Source organism: Notechis scutatus, chromosome 1, assembly GCF_049901735.1.
Source record: "Notechis scutatus isolate UNSWTSFEM ecotype Mainland chromosome 1, rNotScu1.2, whole genome shotgun sequence".
In the NCBI taxonomy this organism is placed as follows: Eukaryota; Metazoa; Chordata; class Lepidosauria; order Squamata; family Elapidae; genus Notechis; species Notechis scutatus.
In genome coordinates, this window is record NC_142009.1 from 205,582,651 (window position 1) to 205,602,898 (window position 20,248).

General features: G+C 37.7%; 1 protein-coding gene across 2 annotated transcripts in view; it reads right to left on the minus strand.

The window, feature by feature from the left end:
* Positions 1-11,323: 11,323 nt before the first annotated feature.
* The window catches only part of ARHGAP15 (Rho GTPase activating protein 15), a 466,873-nt gene continuing 457,948 nt past the window's right edge, over positions 11,324-20,248 (minus strand). For both annotated transcript variants that reach the window (XM_087950078.1, XM_026673513.2), the window contains one exon: positions 11,324-12,345. In XM_087950078.1, coding sequence (XP_087806204.1) covers positions 12,168-12,345 — 178 coding nt within the window. In that variant the 3' untranslated portion in view covers positions 11,324-12,167. The remainder of the gene's footprint in view (positions 12,346-20,248) is intronic.

Genomic DNA, 20,248 nt, shown 5'->3' on the forward strand with positions numbered 1-20,248 from the left:
AAATTAAGTCAAATTAGGCTTTGCTCTAGCGGCTAGCCCTACCAATTTTTAGAGTCCAGTTCATAGTACCTCTACACTACTACTGTTTGGCCCTAAGATATTATTATTTTAAAGAAAATGAGGTCCCCTCCATGAAAAAGTCCTACACCCTATTTGGGAACCAAGTTGGCCCTGAGTATAGCATTGGGTTATGCTAACCATCCCTGAGTTGGGGCAAAATTTTTACTCCTTAGAAATGATCAGTCACAATGGCATCTGCCTCTCCCAACTCCTAGAGAAAAAAAAACTGTTTGGCTACCCAGCATTTGCCTGCAAACAGCACTTAGATGAAAAACAGAAAAGGAAGTTGCTTATTAATAAAACATTCATTGTGCCATAGGATAAGAAATCCTTCTTTATTGTTTAGCTAGCTCATTTATTGTTGATGTCTCTCTCACTCGCCCAAATGTATAAGCTCCCACCACTGAATGTGCACAGAACCTCTAACGTCCTTTTACATTTTTAATCAGTTTTAATTTTTTACTAGTGAAAGAAGAAAGAAAGAAAAAAATCTTCCATAAGCTCTGGCATAAATACTTGAATACATTATGGATTCAGAAAGAAAACCTCACTGGGAATTTAGGTGAAAAAAATATATAATGTACTTAAAGCTGAAACAGCCCGTAGAAAATATGTGGATATATTTCTATATACAGTGGGTAGTCCTCAATTTATGACCATATTGACCACAGTTGTTAAGTGAATCACTGCAGTTGTTAAGTTAGTAACACTGTTGTTAAGTGAATCTGACTTCCCCACTGATTTTGCTTGTTAGAAGGACACAAAAGACGATCACATGACCCTATGTTACTGCAACCATCATAGTTGCCAAGCATCCAAATTTTATTCACTTGACCATGGGGATGTTGGAACAGCCTTAAGTGTGAAAAATCATCATAAGTCATTTTTTTCAGTGCTGTTGTAACTTTGAACAGTCACTACATAAACTGCTATATGTCGAGGACTACCTGTATGTATACATTCAGAAAAGTAATACGCAGTAGTGTACGCATAGAAGTATCTTCAACCAGATACTTCTTAAACAACATCATCATGTTTAATTAGTGTAAAAACACTACTCTTGATTCAAAGCACTCAATCATTCAAAGCAGAACATCTGAAGATGAGATGAACTAGAAAGCACTCTAAGATAGAAGAGTCCTTGAAATTGTTCATCCACATTGAACACCTGGACAAGAATTAGCAAGCAGCTGCATCTTTATGGGACCTTTCCTCACTTCTTGGATCCATTGCCACCTCTTTATCCTTAAGTCACCAGGAAGCTATTCAAGCATGACCTTTGTTGACCCCAAGGCCCATCCCTACCCTGAATTTGTTGTCTCTCCCCAGTCACTTGTCTCTCCCCAGTCATCAACAAGGTCTTGACTATTCAGCTTGTATTTTATTTTCTGATTTTTTTTTGCCAATATGTAAGACAGAGCATTTATTTGTTGAGATTTGAAGTTGCCATTTGTTTGACCATTCTGATACATAGTCAAGATCTTTTTGAAGGGTAGCAGTATTGTCTGTGGTATTGAACAGCTTTACATCATCAGCGAAGAGAACACAGTTGCTCTTAATATGATCACAGAGGTCATTTATGTAGAGTATGAAGAGAGTTGGTCCTAGAACACTGCCTTGGGGGACACCACTATTGACAGGTACAGAATTTGATAGGACGCTCCCAATTTTGACCATTTGTTGTCTGTTTGACAGGAATGCTTCTATCCAGTTATGCAGGTGTCCAGAGATACCATAAGATTTTAGTTTTAGGAGTAGTTTGTTGTGTACCACTGAATCAAAGGCTTTACAGAAGTCTATGTAGATTGTATCTATTGTTTTGCCCTGATCGAGTTGTGTAGTCCATATGTTTTTGCAGTGTAAGAGTTGCAGATTACAGGATAGTTTATTAGAGAGTAGGTTGTTTGTCTCTAAGTAGAGGATAATAGATTGGTTAATAATTGATTCCATGACTTTACAGGTGATGCAGCATAAGGAGATTGGTCTGTAATTTTCAACTAGGCTGGGATCTCCCTTTTTGAAGATGGGGATGACCATGGCTTGTGACCATAGTTTTGGCAAGGAGCTGGTCCTGAAAGGTTTTTCAAAGATTATGCTTAAGAGGTTCTGCTATGGCAGTGGATAGCTTTTTTAGGAAGTAGGCACATATTCCGTCCGGTCCAATAGATAGAGATGGTTTTAGATTGCATAGTGCTTTTTCAACATTGTCTTCTGTAAAATCGATATGTATTAGATCATTGTAGTTTTCTGTGGTTCGATTAGGAAATACTGGGCATGATCCACTGCTGTTTACAAATACTGAGCCAAAGAGTGTGTTAAAGATGTTGGCTTTAATGGTGTCGTTGTTGCTGTCTTTACCATTAGGTCCTATCAGGGGTGGGAAGGACCTTGAGTCTTTTAGTTTGTTGTTTACAAAATTGTAAAAAACGCGGGTGGAATTGGTGCTTAGAAGGTTTTCCTCTTGTTTAATGTGATAATTGGTGCATTCGGTCTTTATCTGGTGGCATAAATTTTTGTATCGGCTTTTGAAATTGGCAACGTGACCAGATTTGTTTTTCCGCCAGAGTGATCTCTTTTGGATTGAAGTTTCCTTATTGATATGGGTAATCTGTTTTTTTTTTGTTTTGGGAGTTGTTGTTGGTACATATAGTTTGATGACTCTTTTGACTTCAAGTAAAAATATGTTGTAATGGTCTTCAACAGTATTGCATCCAGTGAATAGAGATTGCCAATCAAGGGATGAGAGATCGTTGTCTATAAGATCATAGTTGCCTTTTTTGAAGTTATAATTGGGGATTACGTCATTGTGATGATTTTTGTGTGGGCATATGTTGAGACAAAAGTCAATCATATTGTGGTCACTGCTGGAAAAGGGTTCTTTAGTTTGTACTCTGTAAATTAAATTCAAACTATTGCAGAAGATGAGATCGAGGCAGTTGTTAAGTCTATAATTGTTGGTTACTAGTTATATATATATATATATATATATATATATATATATATATATATATATATATATATATATATATCATACATACACACATATACACATACACACACACACACACACACACACACACACACACACACACACACACACACACACACACAACTAACTTTGTTGTTCCATATAAAGCATGGCGGGGTGATGTCTCTGATTATGCCAGGGAAAAATGAAAGCAGAACTAAGGAAAGAAATTGTACTGGAAGATAAGTTAGTGATCTTAGAGAAGCTTGAGGTTATTATCAACTGTTGACACTTTCTACTCTGATATCAATGAGCTTTAGAGAACATAGAGGGATTTAACATATAAAGGTAATCAGTTATTCTTGTTCGAATGGGATTAAAAATAAATGAGATGTAAACCTTTCTCTATGCTTAAGGCTACTACATGTTGAGACAAGATGATCATGTGGCTGGAGTTTAGATGAAACACCCCCATTGGGTACTTGATGAAGAATCACACCTTTGCATCCAGGCAGTGTTTGTTTCACACAGACTCACAAACACAAACCAGGCAGACATTAAAGTCTTAAAGTCATTGTAGGTTTTTTTTTTGAAGGAGCCACCTGGAGTTCTGGATGGCAAGAGAGAGAACAGGCACCCCTGCAAGGTACAAAACCCATCATTCTTCCTATCATAACACAACTACAACGCACAGCAACCTTAGGTACATAATCACATGTTTAATTAGTGCAGGAATGTAAACTGCTATTTTGGTCTCATTAGTGGAACTGTAGGCTTAATCCTGCCTGCAGTTTTCTACGCAACTCCTGATGACTAATGAGACCTGCAAAAGTAGGAAGTTCAAGAACTGGATGTTTTGAGTGCAAAGGGAGGGGTGTGAAAAGAACCAAACCAAACCATTGCTATAAGAATGTGCTGGCAGCTGACATTTTCCTATGTATATGAGTGTGCTTGTGTACACCTACATGCAAATACAGATTTTTAAAAGCTATTATTTCTCCACAAGGAGTGATTTTAAAGCCAATTTCTCTGCATTTCCAATTTTAAATGCTTCTCTTCATTTCCACATCTTTTTTTAGTTTTTAAGATCGTCCCAAAAGTTATATACAGGTTTTTGGGTTGGTTTTTTGTTTTTGTTTTGTAAATTTACAATATTTACAATAGCCATTACTGCAATAAATATTTTTGCAAGGAATTTTCCTTAGTATAATATGTTCTTTTTTATAATGTAGATATTTTGGTATACATTTTCCCTTTGTGCTTTATAATGCTTTTTTTAAAAATGGAAAATTGGTATTTGTCTTTAAAACTTACAAAGGAATTAGAACCTACCTATTGCTTCAAGAGGTACAAACTTGATAAGTTTATTGGTGAAGACGAGAACCAGCTTGGTGTAGTAGTAAAAGGCCATGACTTTTAATTCTGCTTTAGTCACGGAGCCCTGTTGGGTGACTCTAAGGCAGCCAATTCCTTTCAAACCAAGGAAGAATGAAATGGCAAACACTTCTGAAAACTTGTGAAAAAAATAAAAAAATAAAAAACAAGTTAGGTAAACATAAAAAAGGAAAGAAGGTAGCCACAAAGGCTTGTCAGTTTTGGTTATCACTGTTGACATAGCATCAGTACTGACAAGACGGTTATTATGTTGATGTGACTTTTCCATGTTGAAGATCTGAGGTAATGCTCTGCCCTCAAAGGTAAACAACTGACTCATGGTGATTGGGGTTTCTCAATATGTGCATTTTGTTTAATTTTTCCCCACTCAGTCTCTTTTCTAGTTTCCTGTTTGATGTCTAGTTAATGAAAGGACATGCTAGTCCTTTTATGACCTCTTCAGTCATTCAGTAACTGGAAAAACAAGATGGGCGTGTACTTTGCCCTTGTTTTTTCCACTCCCAATTTTCCTAGTATCCTTGCAGGACCCTGCTTTCCATTTGATACCCCTGACCATCAATAGGGAGAAGGGAGGAAAAGGCATTATCCTTTATATGGATTTCTTGGTTCATTATATACCATTGAGTCAGTGTTGACTCTTAGTGGCCATATAAATAGATCTTCTCCATGATGATCTGTCCCAAATCAGGTGTAACTGTCAATCTATTAATGGGTTGCTAATTTCTTCCATTACCTTTATTTAGGAATTTAGTCAAAAGTCAACTGCTGATCAATGACAGGAAGAAAGAGGGTCCTTCATAGGCAGCTAGAAGATTTATTTATCTACCAGTTGATGCAGGATGAAGTGTTCACTGGCCAAGTCTAAAGCCAGATTGCTCCTTAGCTGGGACCCTTCTTTTGGATCATCCAATCAGCACATTTACACAAAAGCATCTGGGTTGATTGATTGAATGTGCTATCAAATCATCTTTGACTCCTAGTGAACATAGATAGATCTTCTCCACAATGCAGGCTCTCAGACCTGATCCTTCAAGTCTTCCAAAGGTGTATTCATTGCAATTGTACCTGTCTCCATCCTTTGAAATGTTTCTCCTGCTCTAGCTCTGTCCTTGTTTGATTAATTAAGAATGGATAGTGATCTATTGGTGAGTGATCCATGAGTTAGATCTATCAGATCTAACACTGCTACATGATTATGAGCTTCGTGATATCAGTTATATAAAATGAATTAGAAACATCCTTCTTGATAAAACCATATGAGAAAATGAAAATGAAAGCTGCACTTTTCTACCAGACTTGGGGGCTTTTATGAGTTGTGCTGCTTGGCTCTTTATGTTTCTGAATAATATTTTTATTTTCACTTGATTTTAACTTAACTGATATTTTATTGGCTAATTGTGCTATTGAATTATATTGCTTTGAGACTATGAACTACTCAGAGTCTTTTGGATTGGGGAAAAGTACCTGTTTTGTAACGAACAAATAAAGTAAAGCAAAACAGAAGGGATTTCCAACTTTAAAATCATTAGATGACAAAATATAAAAAGGAAGAATCTTGTTTTAAGTTTTCTTTTTTAAAAATGTTATTTTTATTAGTTTATAGTATAAAATACAAAAATACAAAAGCAAGTAGTATGAAACAAAGGGGAGAGGAAGGGGAAGAGAGAGAGAAGTGTGGAACAAAGGGGGGGAAAGAAAAAGAAAGGCATTTTCTTCCAACTCCCTCTGTTATAGTAGAATTAACATTGGACCTCAACTTTTTATTTTTCCATAAATAGTATAAAATAGCCATTTCTATAACAGCAAATCAATCTAATCAGTAAAACCCAAAATCAAAGTTTCATTTTTTTCCACCTCAAGCACAAAGTCCAGAAGCGGTTTCCAAGTATAAAAAAAAGTACTTCTATACATTTTTGAATATGAATATGGCGTATTCGGTTTTTCTTATTACATTATATTGAAGATTTGGACTATTTTCCAATTATTGAAAAACATTTTTGGAAATCATTCCATCAGAAATGTGGGGCAAATTTTATGTATGTAGCTGATTTTTTTTTTAAAAAATTCTTTTAAGTCAATACTATGAACAACGAGCCCTTTCGTAGGCTTAACAGTGCTTGTCTTCTGTCAGGTAATGCAAACACTGAAGTAATCTGCCAGATTTGATTCCTGAAGTGAGAATTTTAGGTCAGCTGGTGTGCCTAGGTATGAACTCTCCTTATGTCCATTATTTCATTCCTGTTCTAAATTACTATTAGAAAATGGTGGAAATAATGGAGGAGAGAGAGGGGGAGGGAGGGGGGAGAGAGATTGTGGATAGTTTTGTACAATTCATCTGACCTGCTTTGTAGCATTGAATTGATTTTTATTCTTGTTAAAAGCTGCACCAAGCATTTTGGTAAATGGTAAGCCTAGAAATGCTTACAATAAAATAAATATTAATATATAAAGATATAGCTGTTACTCAGTAGGGAAAATAATTGTAAATGGATTTTCAACCACTGTGAAAAGGCTGCAAAAAGGACGAGCAAAACTTACACCTCCTCCCTCCTCTCATACTAAAATATCCACAGCGAAAAAGCAAAAATTCCTTCGTTCTCGAGGACCTATTTTCCTGTGTCTAAAATGTAATATGCCTTTTCTTAGCTGTGTAGTTAGGTGAGGTCAAATCATTTATCCAATATTATGGCTCAGTTCATGCCCAGCCCAGAATGACTGGTTCAGGAATTTTGAGAGTTGAAGTCCACTGGTCATAAAATTGCCATATTTCCCAATCCTGTCCTAGTCTGACCAATGCTATGACTTGCTTTCAATCCTGTTAAGAAATTTCCGTACATCCAAGTTTCACAGTGACATCCGAAGGTATGCAATCCACAGACTTATTAAACCAACAGGAAAACCCGAGGCTCAACCTCTCAAGCAGGACTTTTCCTGAAATTGGGCAATAGTCTTTGAAGAGAAGCCAGATGCTAATTGTTTAGTGCAATCAAAGGAAGGGATGGAAAGAGATATAGATTACCTCTTTTGAAAAATCTTATCTTTAATTCTTCCAACATCCTCTCTTTTCTTCCTTACCAACTATGTTTTTATTTCCAGGGAAAGAAGTTTTCAGGGTAGGAACAAATCAGATATTCTAGAAGTCCAACAAGATGCTTCTGGAACTTAGGCCGTGGACAGTAGGAAACTTGGCAAAGGATTACAAGAAGCCCCAGAGCTCTTGGTTGTTCCACATAGATATGATTTTCAAATCTCCTGACTTCAGGGCAAGTAAGATGTGTGTATCAATAAGCACACTGAATTTAGGCAGATCTGACTAAACTGTTTTGAACAATGGATTCTTTTTCCTTTGAAGGTCATGTAACACACATTTGTCTCCTATGCATATTCTTCACTGCCAGACACTCTATCTTAAGTTGGATCTATCTAAAAGGAACATTGTTCCATGACCTGGAGGACTTACAAGCAAAGGAAAATATTTTCTAAGGAACCCGATTAAGCCTTATTGTATATCGCTCTAACTATGCATTTTGTTTCAATTTCATTTTAAAGGATCTGATTCCACTTAAGTGAGAATCAACAGGATCTTCTGAGCACAGCCACCTGAGTAACACTCACTGGGATCACCACCACCAATTTATGCCATAATCTTTTCATTTCAATTTTCAGTTGTTATCTTCTTCATTTTTTTTTGCCTTCTATTCTACTGTCCCCTGGTATTGCCACCTCAATTATCCCCACTTACTTCTTTTCAACCACAATTATATCTGGTGCGTTATGAGCCAAGACTTTTTAGTAGTTTGTATGTAGAACTCACATAATAGTTTAACCTGCTCATTTTCCATTACTTTTTCAATTTAGAGTTCCCAACAATGTTTGATTATTGGCATATGGTATTTTTTTTTTTTTTTTTACAAATTTTCAGTGAATTATTTTGGCAATTTGTGTTATATATTTTTTAATAGTTTGTGCAATCTTCTTGCAATCTCTTAGTACTAGCTAACTATCTACCATTTCCTCTGCTTCTTTACACAAATCTGCCCTTTGAATCATTTGATGATTTTATAATTCTGGCATTGATTGCATCAAGCCTTCAGTTTCTTGTTTCTTGTTTGATATTTTAGTTGTCATTGCCAGTTTTATCTTTATCCACTTTTCCCTCAATCTTTTTGTAAAAATTAACCCTGTAATGCTTTTCCATGCCAGCATGTTGTTTGTGCTTTTATTATGTTATTTTGATATTCATGTTTTGTTTCCTGTATATTCCAATAAGTTCCATTTTTTAAGTGGCACCAATGCATGTTCTTGATTGTGTTTTGCATAATCAGCCAATGCACGCTTCTTTTTTTCAACAGTTTACAGATAATCAGAGTTGGAAGGGACCTTGTAGGTCATCTAGTCCACCACCCCCGCCCAAGCAGGAGACCCTACACCATTTCTGACAGATGGCAGTCCAATCTCTTCTTGAAGGTCTCAAGTGATGGTGCTCCCACAACTTCTGAGGGCAAGCTGTTCCATTGGTTGATTGTTCTCACTGTCAGAAAATGTCTCCTTATTTCCAGGTTAAATCTCTTCTTGTTCAGTTTCCATCTATTATTCCTTGTCTGGCCTACAGGTGCTTTAGAAAATAGCTTGACCCCTTCCTCCCTGTGGCAGCCCCTCAAATATTGGAAGACCCCTATCATGTCTCCCCTGGTCCTTCTCTTTACTAGACTAGCCAAGCCCAGTTCCTGCAACCGTTCATTGTATGTTTTAGCCTCCAGTCCCCCAATCATCCTGGTTGCTCTTCTTTGTTTGACTTAAATCTCTGTCTCCATTACTGCAGGACAGATATAATCTATCAATATCACTACAGGTATATTGTAATGCACGGTGAATAGTCATCCGTTTTCTTGGTTTTCAGTTTATTCTTATTATTGGCACTTGTGGATTTTATATATCTTAACTATTAATCCTAAGGCTGGAACTTACTTAATGAATCAGGAGCTTCCTGATCAAAGTTTGTCCTTGATCCACAGAATAGCATTAACAACAGGTATAAAATGGTCCTCAGTAATGATGCTGTAATTCCCGAATATTAAATATGACATAAGATGTATCTTTCACATGCAGCAAATATTGGCATTAATCCTGTATTTGTTTTTTAATTTCTCAAATCCTGCATTTTCATGTGCTATTTTTCATTTTATGAACAAATTGATAAGCAGGCAGTCTTTTAGCACACTGGATTAATGTTATTCATTTTCTTTGAACTTGATTAAAAAGCTGTCAAAGGGAAGCCTACATTTTATTGGTGGAATACTTTTACAAAATATAGTAAGGGACGTTATAGCAGAAACCATACATTTAAAAGTAAAATAATTTATTATCCTATTGTTTATCCATGACAACTAAAACTATCAATGCATAAATTGATTCAAGTCTAGTCAAATAATTCTAAAGACATACAAAAAGCTTTTAGAAAAACTTTGTGTTTGAAATAACTTAATATAGTTCACTAATAAAACATCTCAGGGAGCATAGTAATAACTGAGGAAAACCCTATAGAGCACAACATAACTAAGGAAACCATAAAACTTTATAAAGTGATGGCAATTTAAAATGGGCAGTGTGTTACTTTGGGCATTTTAAGTTGTCTTTAAAGCACTAAAGTTCAGGAAATAATTTCAGTCTCGATGCAGCCTATACAGTAGATTGATTTGGCAGTTTGAATCTCACCAGGCTCAAGGCTGACTCAGCCTTCCAGCCTTCCAAGGTGGGTAAAATGAGGACCCAGACTGTTGGGGGCAATATGCTGACTCTATAAACTGCTTAGAGAGGGCTGTAAAACACTAAGAAGCGGCATATAAGTCTAAGTACTATTATTATTGCTATTGATCATCCTGGTAATCCCCCCCCGCCAAATGGAGTGGGATACACTAACAAAAGCTGCTTGGTCTCAAAACTACTGTTGTGGTTACATATAGAAGTATTGATACTTCTTACTGTCCTGATGAAAGCTAAAATGTTAGCTCTTACCATATTTTGTTAAATTTACTTTTAGTACTCCATCACTAGTTCTAGCATCTTTTCTCACATTTCCATTTCTGGACCTCCTCAGTAAACCAGAAACTATTCCAGCATCAGTAGATAGGGAAAAAGGCCAGTTTGGGACAACCATGTGTTACATCTAGAGTCCTGACCACCTTTGAATTCCAGAAATGGTTAGAATTGCCAGCTAGATTGCAGGAAAGATACCTGGCTGAACATCCAAAGCACCCAACTGAGGTAGGTCATTTTAATTGTTCTTCCAAATTTTGTGGAGTGTGCTTGTGGCATTTGAATGTCATCCAGACCTCAATCAGAAAAGAAATGGTCTGATCATGTAAAGAACTACCGTATATGCCGGCGTATAAGACGACCCGGCGTATAAGACGACCCCCCAACATTTCCACTCAAAATATAGTTTGTTATATACTCGCCCCCTCTTCCGCACGCCTTCCACTTTTGCACTTTTTTTTTTTTTTTGAGGCACTTTTGTCTATCGTGGAAACGAATCCCGTGAAGCCGAAAGGAGCAGCCAGCCTTCTCCCAGCTCCCAAGGAAACGAGGCTCGCACCGCCCAGGCTCCGCTGAGGTATCCGGCTGGGGCTGTCAGGAGTTGTTAGCGCTGGCGCGGCTCCGCGCGGCTCCAGTCCCGCGTTGCCTCGGGAAGGGAAAGGCAAAAAGGAAGAGCCGCGGCGGCGCTTTCGGCTTCACGGGATTCGTTTCCACGGTGCGCAAAAGTGCCTCAGCCGCGGGCAGCCGCAGTGCTTCCCAATTACTATTTGCCGGCATATAAGACGACCCGGCATATAAGACGACCCCCCCAATTGGAGGCATCTTTTTCAGGGCAAAAAAGTCATCTTATACGCTGGCAAATACGGTAATTACAATGTCCTCCATTTCTGGATCTTGAAATGATAACTGTGACATGAAGAGCAGATCTAAATAATTACTTTATGAGTAATTACCATTTAGGTGAATCCATACTTGCCATGGAAACAATACATTTCTGACTCTTCCAAGATCTTTGGTTTATGTGGTTTATGTCCTCTAGTACTAATAGCCAATATCAACTTATGAAGAAAATCCAAGAGCTCACATTCTCCTAGGTCCCTAGCTTGACCCTACAGCCCAGCCTCAAATATGGGCATTCACATTATGTAGAGCACAACCTCCAACCACTGCCACAGTATACCAAAGAATCATTATCACTTTGGCTCCTTTGCCTTGGAATCAGGACTGCCAAAGGATGTGAAATTTGAGAAATAATATCCAAACGGGACAGTATTCCCACTCTTGCTCAACCAAGTTTTGATAGTACATGCCAGGCCTTCTTGCTCACCTACAAATAGTATTTTGTTACAAATGGGACTGATATCTATCAATGGCTTCTTGAGGACCAGGCTTCCAACTATCTGATCTGCCAGGCCTAGGCATATAGTCAACTTTTTGGCTATAAACAAAGACATGCACAAAGGCAAAATGTACTGTCAAAGACTGAGTTGTTCAAAGAGTTAATTCTGAGTACATATAAGCAAATGTTGACAATGTATTTTTATTTCAATGTTTGGAAATGTAAAGACAAAACCATCACTAAGTTTTCACAAAATGAGGCATCTGTCACTAGAAAGAAAAAGAAATATTTCAAAACGATGTTTACAGAAATGTAAAAATATTAGGTATCAAGACAGATGTGAACATGTTCAACAACATTCCCGGTCTGTCAGTCAGAGCTGAAGATCTTGGTGTATTCAGTTAGCATCAGCTCAATCAATTGGTTTTGATACACCATGTGGATTGCCATGGATCCTGTCTCTTTTTCAGGTCGAAGGAGAGTTGGTCCAAAAACAATTCCTAAACTTTGGGGTGACATAAGATTCATCTTTTCCTTGGCTGCTATCCTATTGGTAAAAAGAAAAAAAAAGTTAGAAAGGAAAGAAAAGATAATCAAAACATGGATCATGACCATACTGCTATTTTTCCACTGATACTTTAATTACAGCCTGACTTTTTGTTTAAATATTAGAGAGAATTAAATAGAAAGGAGAAAGGAGGTTTTAATATTTTTGGATCCAAGATGACAGAACTAAGACAAAAATAATTTCTGCTTCACAAGCATCATAACCTACCCATATATGTTTTGTTATTGCTACTCCATCTTTATGTAAAGCTGATTACGGGCTTGCAAATCAGAATTTTTCTCCCCAAGGCTTTTTTTTCCCTTTCCTCTTAGCACTCTGGGGGGATGTTTTGTGTGTTGTGATGTGCTTTTGTGTAACGTGGTATGCTTTTTAAAAAGAATTGAAGTGCATTAATGGGTGCACCAGTCAAAGCTAAGCAAAGACCTTCCTAACCATATAGCGTTTAACTAATAATGATGCAGAAGCTGTGGATCTTGGACACAGGTGTCACACTCGTGGCTTCAAGTTGCTGTCATGTGACATATTGTGACATTTTCCCTCTTTGTGGACATTTTCACCCAACCACCCTATCCCAAGGATCCTTTAACCTTCGGGAGGGGGGAGGGGGGTGCACAAAAGTGCACAAATTGAGAAGAATTACATTCTGTTGAAGAATATTCCTTCATCACTGATAAATAACAAATGCATACAAATCTAGAATATCTACCTGATAGTTTGGGTGTATCGCTCTTACCCCTTTCTATTGAAACTAGACTATCTATATGTTGACTTGGCTACTGGCAAAATGCAGTACATTTGGGTAGAATTAGGCAAAATAAATAAATTTTATTGACATACTTGCCTGCATTAACATCACTACAATATATGCATTTCAAATTGGCAACTGTGAATAATTCTAAATATGAATTATTGGGTCTAGCTTCAGTTTGGGTTTGACCCAGTATACATTATTAAGATAGCACTGGTCATATTTGATGCCTTTCAGTAGAACAGGAAAATGGGTGGTGTATCCATCCTTGTACTCCTTGATCTCTCAGCAGCAACCCAGCCTCATGATGGGTGAAGACTTAGGTCATACCATAGGTTCACTTGACTATATTGTTGGGTTGCAGAAAAGTGTAAATGCTATAAAGAATTGCCTGCATGTAAATGACATACTGACTTCCCTTGAAGATATATACAAATGAGGCTTCCTTCTCCTCTAAATCTTGAAATACATATTTCAGAAATTTCAGTAAATGGCAGAAGTTATATCATCTGTTTCATGTCTTACAAAAAGGTCTCTATCATACCACTGGGCATAGTAATCATGCACAGAGCATGATCTTATGATAAAAGTTTCTCATATTTCAAGTTTGCCACATTCTCTAAACTCAGACACTTAATTTAGTGTTGTTGTTGGGTGGTTTTTTGGTCTAATATAAATAGGGAGCATTACTGCTTGTAACCTTAGTGTCTGTTACAAAAAAATACACTCCATATGGCACTAATCAGGTTAATTATTACTTACTTTAAATATTACTTACTTTAAAAAATAGCATCTTTATAATAAACAACATATTCTCCGTAGATTATTTTGTGCAGAAGAGTAATAATAACACTGATCTACTAATCAGAGTAGAGATAGACAACTACCAAACTCTTTCTATTTTGTGTATGTGTGTGTTTGTGAGAGAGGGAGACACACAGCATTTTATTCCACTTGCCTTACATGTTTCCAATATGCAAATGCCAAGGTCCAATTTTCCAGATATTGTAGCCAAATTCCTATCCTAGTGTCCTTTTTCATCAGCAATGGTTTTGGGGGTTGTATTGAAATTCTATCAAGGTTTCTTTTCCAACTTAGTAATAAATACATTTGTCTCTATCAGTTCCCATTTTATTGAAACTACTGAGCATAACTATGAGAGAAGGCCTGAATAAATCACCATCAATGCAATCAACATTTCAAGACCCTCCATGGCCAAGTAAGTAGGCTCTCTAATACCAATCATCAGTATTTTGAACTGTGTCAGGTGGAACAACAGCACTTGGTATAAAAAGGCAGTTACATTGTTCAAATAATCTTAAACCACCTGGGAAAGCCAAGGGAAATAATCCAAACCATTTAAAAGCTAAAGTTAGAATATTTTGGACATGTGATGTGACACCTGGAAAAATACAGCATACTTCACTTAATCCTCAAGGGAAAGATTGAAGGCAAATGAGGTCTAGGCAGAAGAAGAACATCATGGCTTCAAAATCTAAGGGACTGGTTTTGGCAAAACTCAGCAGCACTTTTTCATTGGCTGTTGATAAAAATAGGATTGCTAACATGATTGTCAACTTCCGATGATGGATATAGCACAAGAAGAAGAAGAAGAAGAAACAATCTTACTATAAACCTTATAAAAAAAAAAGAAATAATGGATTATGGGGGGGCACATCACACAATTTATCCTGCCATCTCTTAACTCCTCAGCAGAAGTATATCCCAAATTTAGATAAACTTAAAGCACATCTGTTGAGGTCAATGTGACTTAAAAAATGAACCTAAGTAGCATTGATTTCAGTAGGACTGATCTACTTTTAACTTTACCTAGAAACAGTCCACTAAAAATTGGCAGACCTGTTTCTCAATGTCATTAAATTTTAAAAAGTGAAGGTTCTTTATTAGACAAATGAATAATCACAGGAAGAATTTTGTCTTGGTCTAATCTATTTTATGTGACAAAAGTATGACCACTTTTAGAAATTAGTAGTTAAGAAGAGAAACCTGAGATCATACTCTCCAAATACACGCCCATCTTTTTTCCCCGTTCATCATCTTTTCCCATGTTCCACCCCCACCATGGTACAGAATAGTAGCCAGCATTCCGTTTTCATTGAATATACTTGGGAATATATTCCCCAAGATGATTTGAGGATTTTTCTCTTAGGTTTCTCCCCTTCAAAGCATTTAACATTTCCACAATGTTAGACTTTTTCCATATATTTTTTTGAGTGCAGAAATTATATTAGCTACATCCATTTCCCACATTGAAAGTTTGTATATCTTAGAATTCTGCATGTTTTAAATAGAAAATTGTCTAGCAGTATTACTATATTTTCAGCAACCTAAAGTAATTCACTACAACTTAAATTTTAACTCTGACCTGATTGTAATTTTTTTTAATTAAAATGTGGAATTCCTTTTTGAGCATCAATTTATCCTTTGATTAAGTATTTTTTTTTTGTAAAAAGTAAAAAAGAAAGCTACTCCAGGCTCAGAAAAAGCTTCTCTAGATGCTTCAAGTTGGAAAGTAAAGATTCCATGAAAACATTACAGAATCTATAAATCAAGACTATTGTTTTGAGAACATCATCCACAGGAGAGCCAATTTAGTCTAGTGCCAAACTTGGGATCCGTGGGCTGGATGTGCCACGTGCTGGCTCTGCCCCTGCCCTGTTTAGCAAAGGGGGAAAAAGTCCCACTATGTCACATGATGCTGCTGTGATGCTGCAAATTTGACACCCCTGGTCTAGTGGTTAAAGCACCGGGCTAGAAAATGGGAGAGTTCAAGTTCTGTTTTAGCCATGAAAGTCAGCTGGGTAACCTTGGCCAGTCATTCTCTCACAGGGTTATGCTTATGGAGTAAATAGGAGGAGTAAAGTGTGTGGCTATGTTCGCAAACCTTGAATTATTTGTAAAACTAACACAGGCAGAATACAAATTAAATAAATAAATTCAGACATGATCTCTTCTGAGCAAGGAGCTGCAGTTAGCAAACAATAATTTGCACTTTTCATATTAGAAAACGTCTTATAACAATTCTAATAAAATCACATCTAATGCCCCATAAATGGTATGAATCTCCAGTAGTGAAACAGAATGGAAACAGTGTGATGTGATATGTGATGTTGTTTTCCCACCACACAATTTTCTCCATATACTCAATCAGATATAGGCTCACATCTCCTGCACCTTTCCTGCTTGTTCCACTTGCCCTCTATCCTCCCCACCTAACAGTCACAGTATATTAGTCAAGTTAATTTTAATGGTGGCCCTTTATGCCTCTCTCTGCAATATTGTCAAGAAGTGATGTGGGAGGAAGATGTACTAGAGCGTAACAAACTGTTGCTGCTGAAGGACAATTGAAGGGAAGGGACAATTGATTGAAGTATACAGGTTATTACCATTATTGCTGGATTAAGAATGCCTGTGAACTTGCACTGAGCTTGATTACTTTGGGCTGCTTGCATATATTATACTTCCTGGAGATTCATTGAATTAATTCTGTTAGAAGCCTCAGGAAAGCAAGCAGTAGAAAAGTCTACTCTTGACTCAAGTGTCTTCCTTCCTTCCTTCCTTCCTTCCTTCCTTCCTTCCTTCCTTCCTTCCTTCCTTTCCTTTCCTTTCCTTTCCTTTCCTTTCCTTTCCTTTCCTTCTTTCCTTCTTTCCCTCCCACCCCTTGCTCCTTTCTTTCTTTCTTTCTTTCTTTCTTTCTTTCTTTCTTTCTTTCTTTCTTTCTTTCTTTCTTTCTTTCTTTCTTTCTTTCTTTCTTTCTTTCTTTCTTTCTTTCTTTCTTTCTCTCTCTCTCTCCCTCCCTCCCTCCCTCCCTCCCTCCCTCTCCCCTCTCCCTCTCCTCTCTCTCCCCTCTTCTCCATTAGAAAATGTACAATATGAATGCATTTATAGGAACAGATAGCTATGTGGAAACATGGGTAGTAGCTTAGCAGCAATGGCAGCATATTGCACAGTCTTGCTTACTGGCTGGCTTTGTCCAGCACCTAAGAAGTTATTTGATAGTGACTTTTTGGTGTGTGTGTGTGTGTGTGTGTGTGTAATGATCATTAACTGTGTATTATATTGCATAGTTTAAACAAAATTGTTCATGTATCCTAGAAGTACAATGTTCAGTAGAATTTATCTCACCTTACAACACTCCTACTAAATCAATCATTGTATATTCTGATTCAGTTTTAAAATCAGTATTCTTTGTTTATGGGAATAACAATTACTTGCAAAAGTTGCCCTCATTCCCACCTCATCCAAACAACTATAAACAGAGCCATATTTAAGTTTGTCTCTATGGCCAGATATACAAGCATTCAATCTTGAGGCAAATATGCCCCAGAAAATGAATCTACATTTGGAATCTTGTCAACCCAATACCATGTCGAATGGAAAAAATGATGGATATTAGACAATCCTAATGAATTGGATCTCCTATCAATTCTAAATTTACTGTTGATAGTTCAGGCTGCTGGTAGGAGTAAGACTTTGTTTTCTTCATTGGGAATAAACTTGATATTAATACTTTAACTGTGCCAAATGTACTGGAAAATAACCTGATAATATGCACTGCTCTACAAAACGATATTAAATAAGCAAGTTAACGGAGGCAAAGGCCATTGAAGACCCAAAGAAACTTTAATAATAGTCAGGGACATTCAGAACTTGCATGAAAAAGAATATACATGTATCTAATGATCAGTCTGGTTAATCATTCTATTATCCACCCTAAGATTTCTTAATATAACCAATTTTGCATTTATCATTATTTTCAAAATATTTGTTTTTTTGCTCTCATTTGCTGGTAGCCTAAAGGGTAAAATGGATGTTAAACCAAAATATTGGGAAATTTTATGCAAGGATTCTAAAATCTCGATAGATGCGGTGATTTTATTTATTTCTTAATTTTTAATGCTGCCCATCTCACTCACCAAAGAGGCTCTTCTTATGAAATGGTGGCTTATAAAAGTATTTGATACGCATATTTGGTTGAATGGGGAAACCTGCACAGGCCAGTATAGTGAACAGTGAATGCCCTGATTAATGTAGGTAATGTGTCACCAAACTCTGCTATATCAAATATAGTGATAGTACCCTGCCTACTTTGGTCTTGACATAGAGGATGCTGCTTGATGAACAGATCAATGCTGTTAATCTAGGAGTAAGGTAGACTGCTGCCCACTGTCCAATCCATATGGAGGTTGACCATACAGCTGGACTGCATGGAGCATTAGTTTTTACATGTATTTGGATGCATGAGGGAGGTCACTCCAGATCACCTAGTTTGCAATGTAAAGATTTATCTAGAGATTGGTTACTGATGGAGACATATACTCTTGAAATTATTTATCTTGAGATGATAAAGGTGAGGTTATAAGATTTTATTTATTACTCTGATAGTATGCATCTATTCAATTAAGCAACCAGGATGATTAGAGGACTGGAGACTAAAACATATGAAGAACGGTTACAGGAACTGGGCTTGGCTAGTCTAGTAAAGAGAAGGACCAGGGGAGACATGATAGCAGGCTTCCAATATCTGAGGGGCTGCCACAGAGAGGAGGAAGGGGTCCAGCTATTTTCTAAAGCACCTGTAAGCCAGACATGGAATAATGGATGGAAACTGAACAAGGAGAGATTTAACCTGGAAATAAGGAGAAACTTTCTGACAGTGAGAACAATCAACCCATGGAACTGCTTGCCCTCGGAAGTTGTAGGAGCGCCATCGCTTGAGACCTTCAAGAAGAGATTGGACTGCCATCTGTCAGAAATGGTGTAGGGTCTCCCACTTGGGCGGAGGGTTGGACTAGATGACCTTCAAGGTCCCTTCCAACTCTGATTATCTGTTAATTAATTGAACTATTAAACAGCTGAAAATTAGCAATGTTGTCTATCAACTAACTAAGGAATGTCTCTTCTGGGTTCACCTTTGGTTCTGCAGAGGGAATAAAGGGATCTTTGGGGTGAATCCAGGAGTAGGCTTCAAACATTTTAGCAATGGGTTCTCTGCCCAGTTGCTGGGTGGGCATGGCCATGGTGGGCATGGCCTAGTCAGCCTCCTGAACCATGGGGGGCGTTTTTGCCCTCCTTGGTCTCTGGAGGCTTTCTGTGAGCTTCTGGGAGAATGAAAACGGCCTCCCAGGGCTCCAGAGGCTCTCTGGAAGCCAGAAACAGGCCTTTTCTGGCCTTCCCGAACTTCCGGGAGGCCTGTTTCTCACCCACCCTTGAGCCTTCGCGTGTGCCCTGAACTTATCTGCATCCAAAATAGGCCACATGGGGACTCCTGGGAGGGGCAGGGCAGGGTGGATGGGGCCAGCCAGGAGTGGGATTTGGAGGTTCTCTGAACTGTGCAGTATCTTAGCTAGAGGTCCCCCGAACCCCTCCGTACCTCCAGCAGCCCATCCCTGGGTGAATCCAAGTGTTCAGCAGAAGGGGCTGGATTTCAACCATCCAGCTGTGGAACCATAGCAACATGGCTGCATGTTTGTATAAGTAGGGAAAGCAATATTTTTCCCTTCTTTTTATGATCATCTCCTTTCCGTGTAACAAGTCTCATGTGGTTCACCCAGACTCAAGAACTGATTGGAAGGGAGGAAAGTAAAACAAGTAAGTCAAGCAAAGTGTTTAAAACGCTTCTTCCTCCCAGAGTGCAAAAACCACCTATTTGTTCCTTACACTGCTTGATTTGTTATTCAGAATGGTCTTATCTGTCGCCAGAAGCCCAGATCATCAGGTTTTACCTCTTTTGACCACAGAGTCACAAAGCTTATTTATTCTTGACTTTTGTCATTTTCAACTCAGTGAATGGCAGAGTTTATGCGGCACTGAAATCCCTGCCTCCCAGGAGGCAACTGATACTTCTCCCCGAATTCAGTCTTAAATTTTCAAGTTTTCTTTCATTCTTTTAATTCCAGACTGCCTGAAGGCACATTTTCTCACAATATTAGAAATAAAAAGCACTTAGGTAACAATCTCGCTTTGAATCAAAAACGGCAAACCCAGAAGGCTTTATCATCAGCGCAGCACATCCAAAAATGTCTTTGTAAAAATAAATCAAATTATATGAGTTAATTGATTCCAGGGAACATCAGCAACTGCAGGTGGAAAATGAATAACAGGATGTTTATT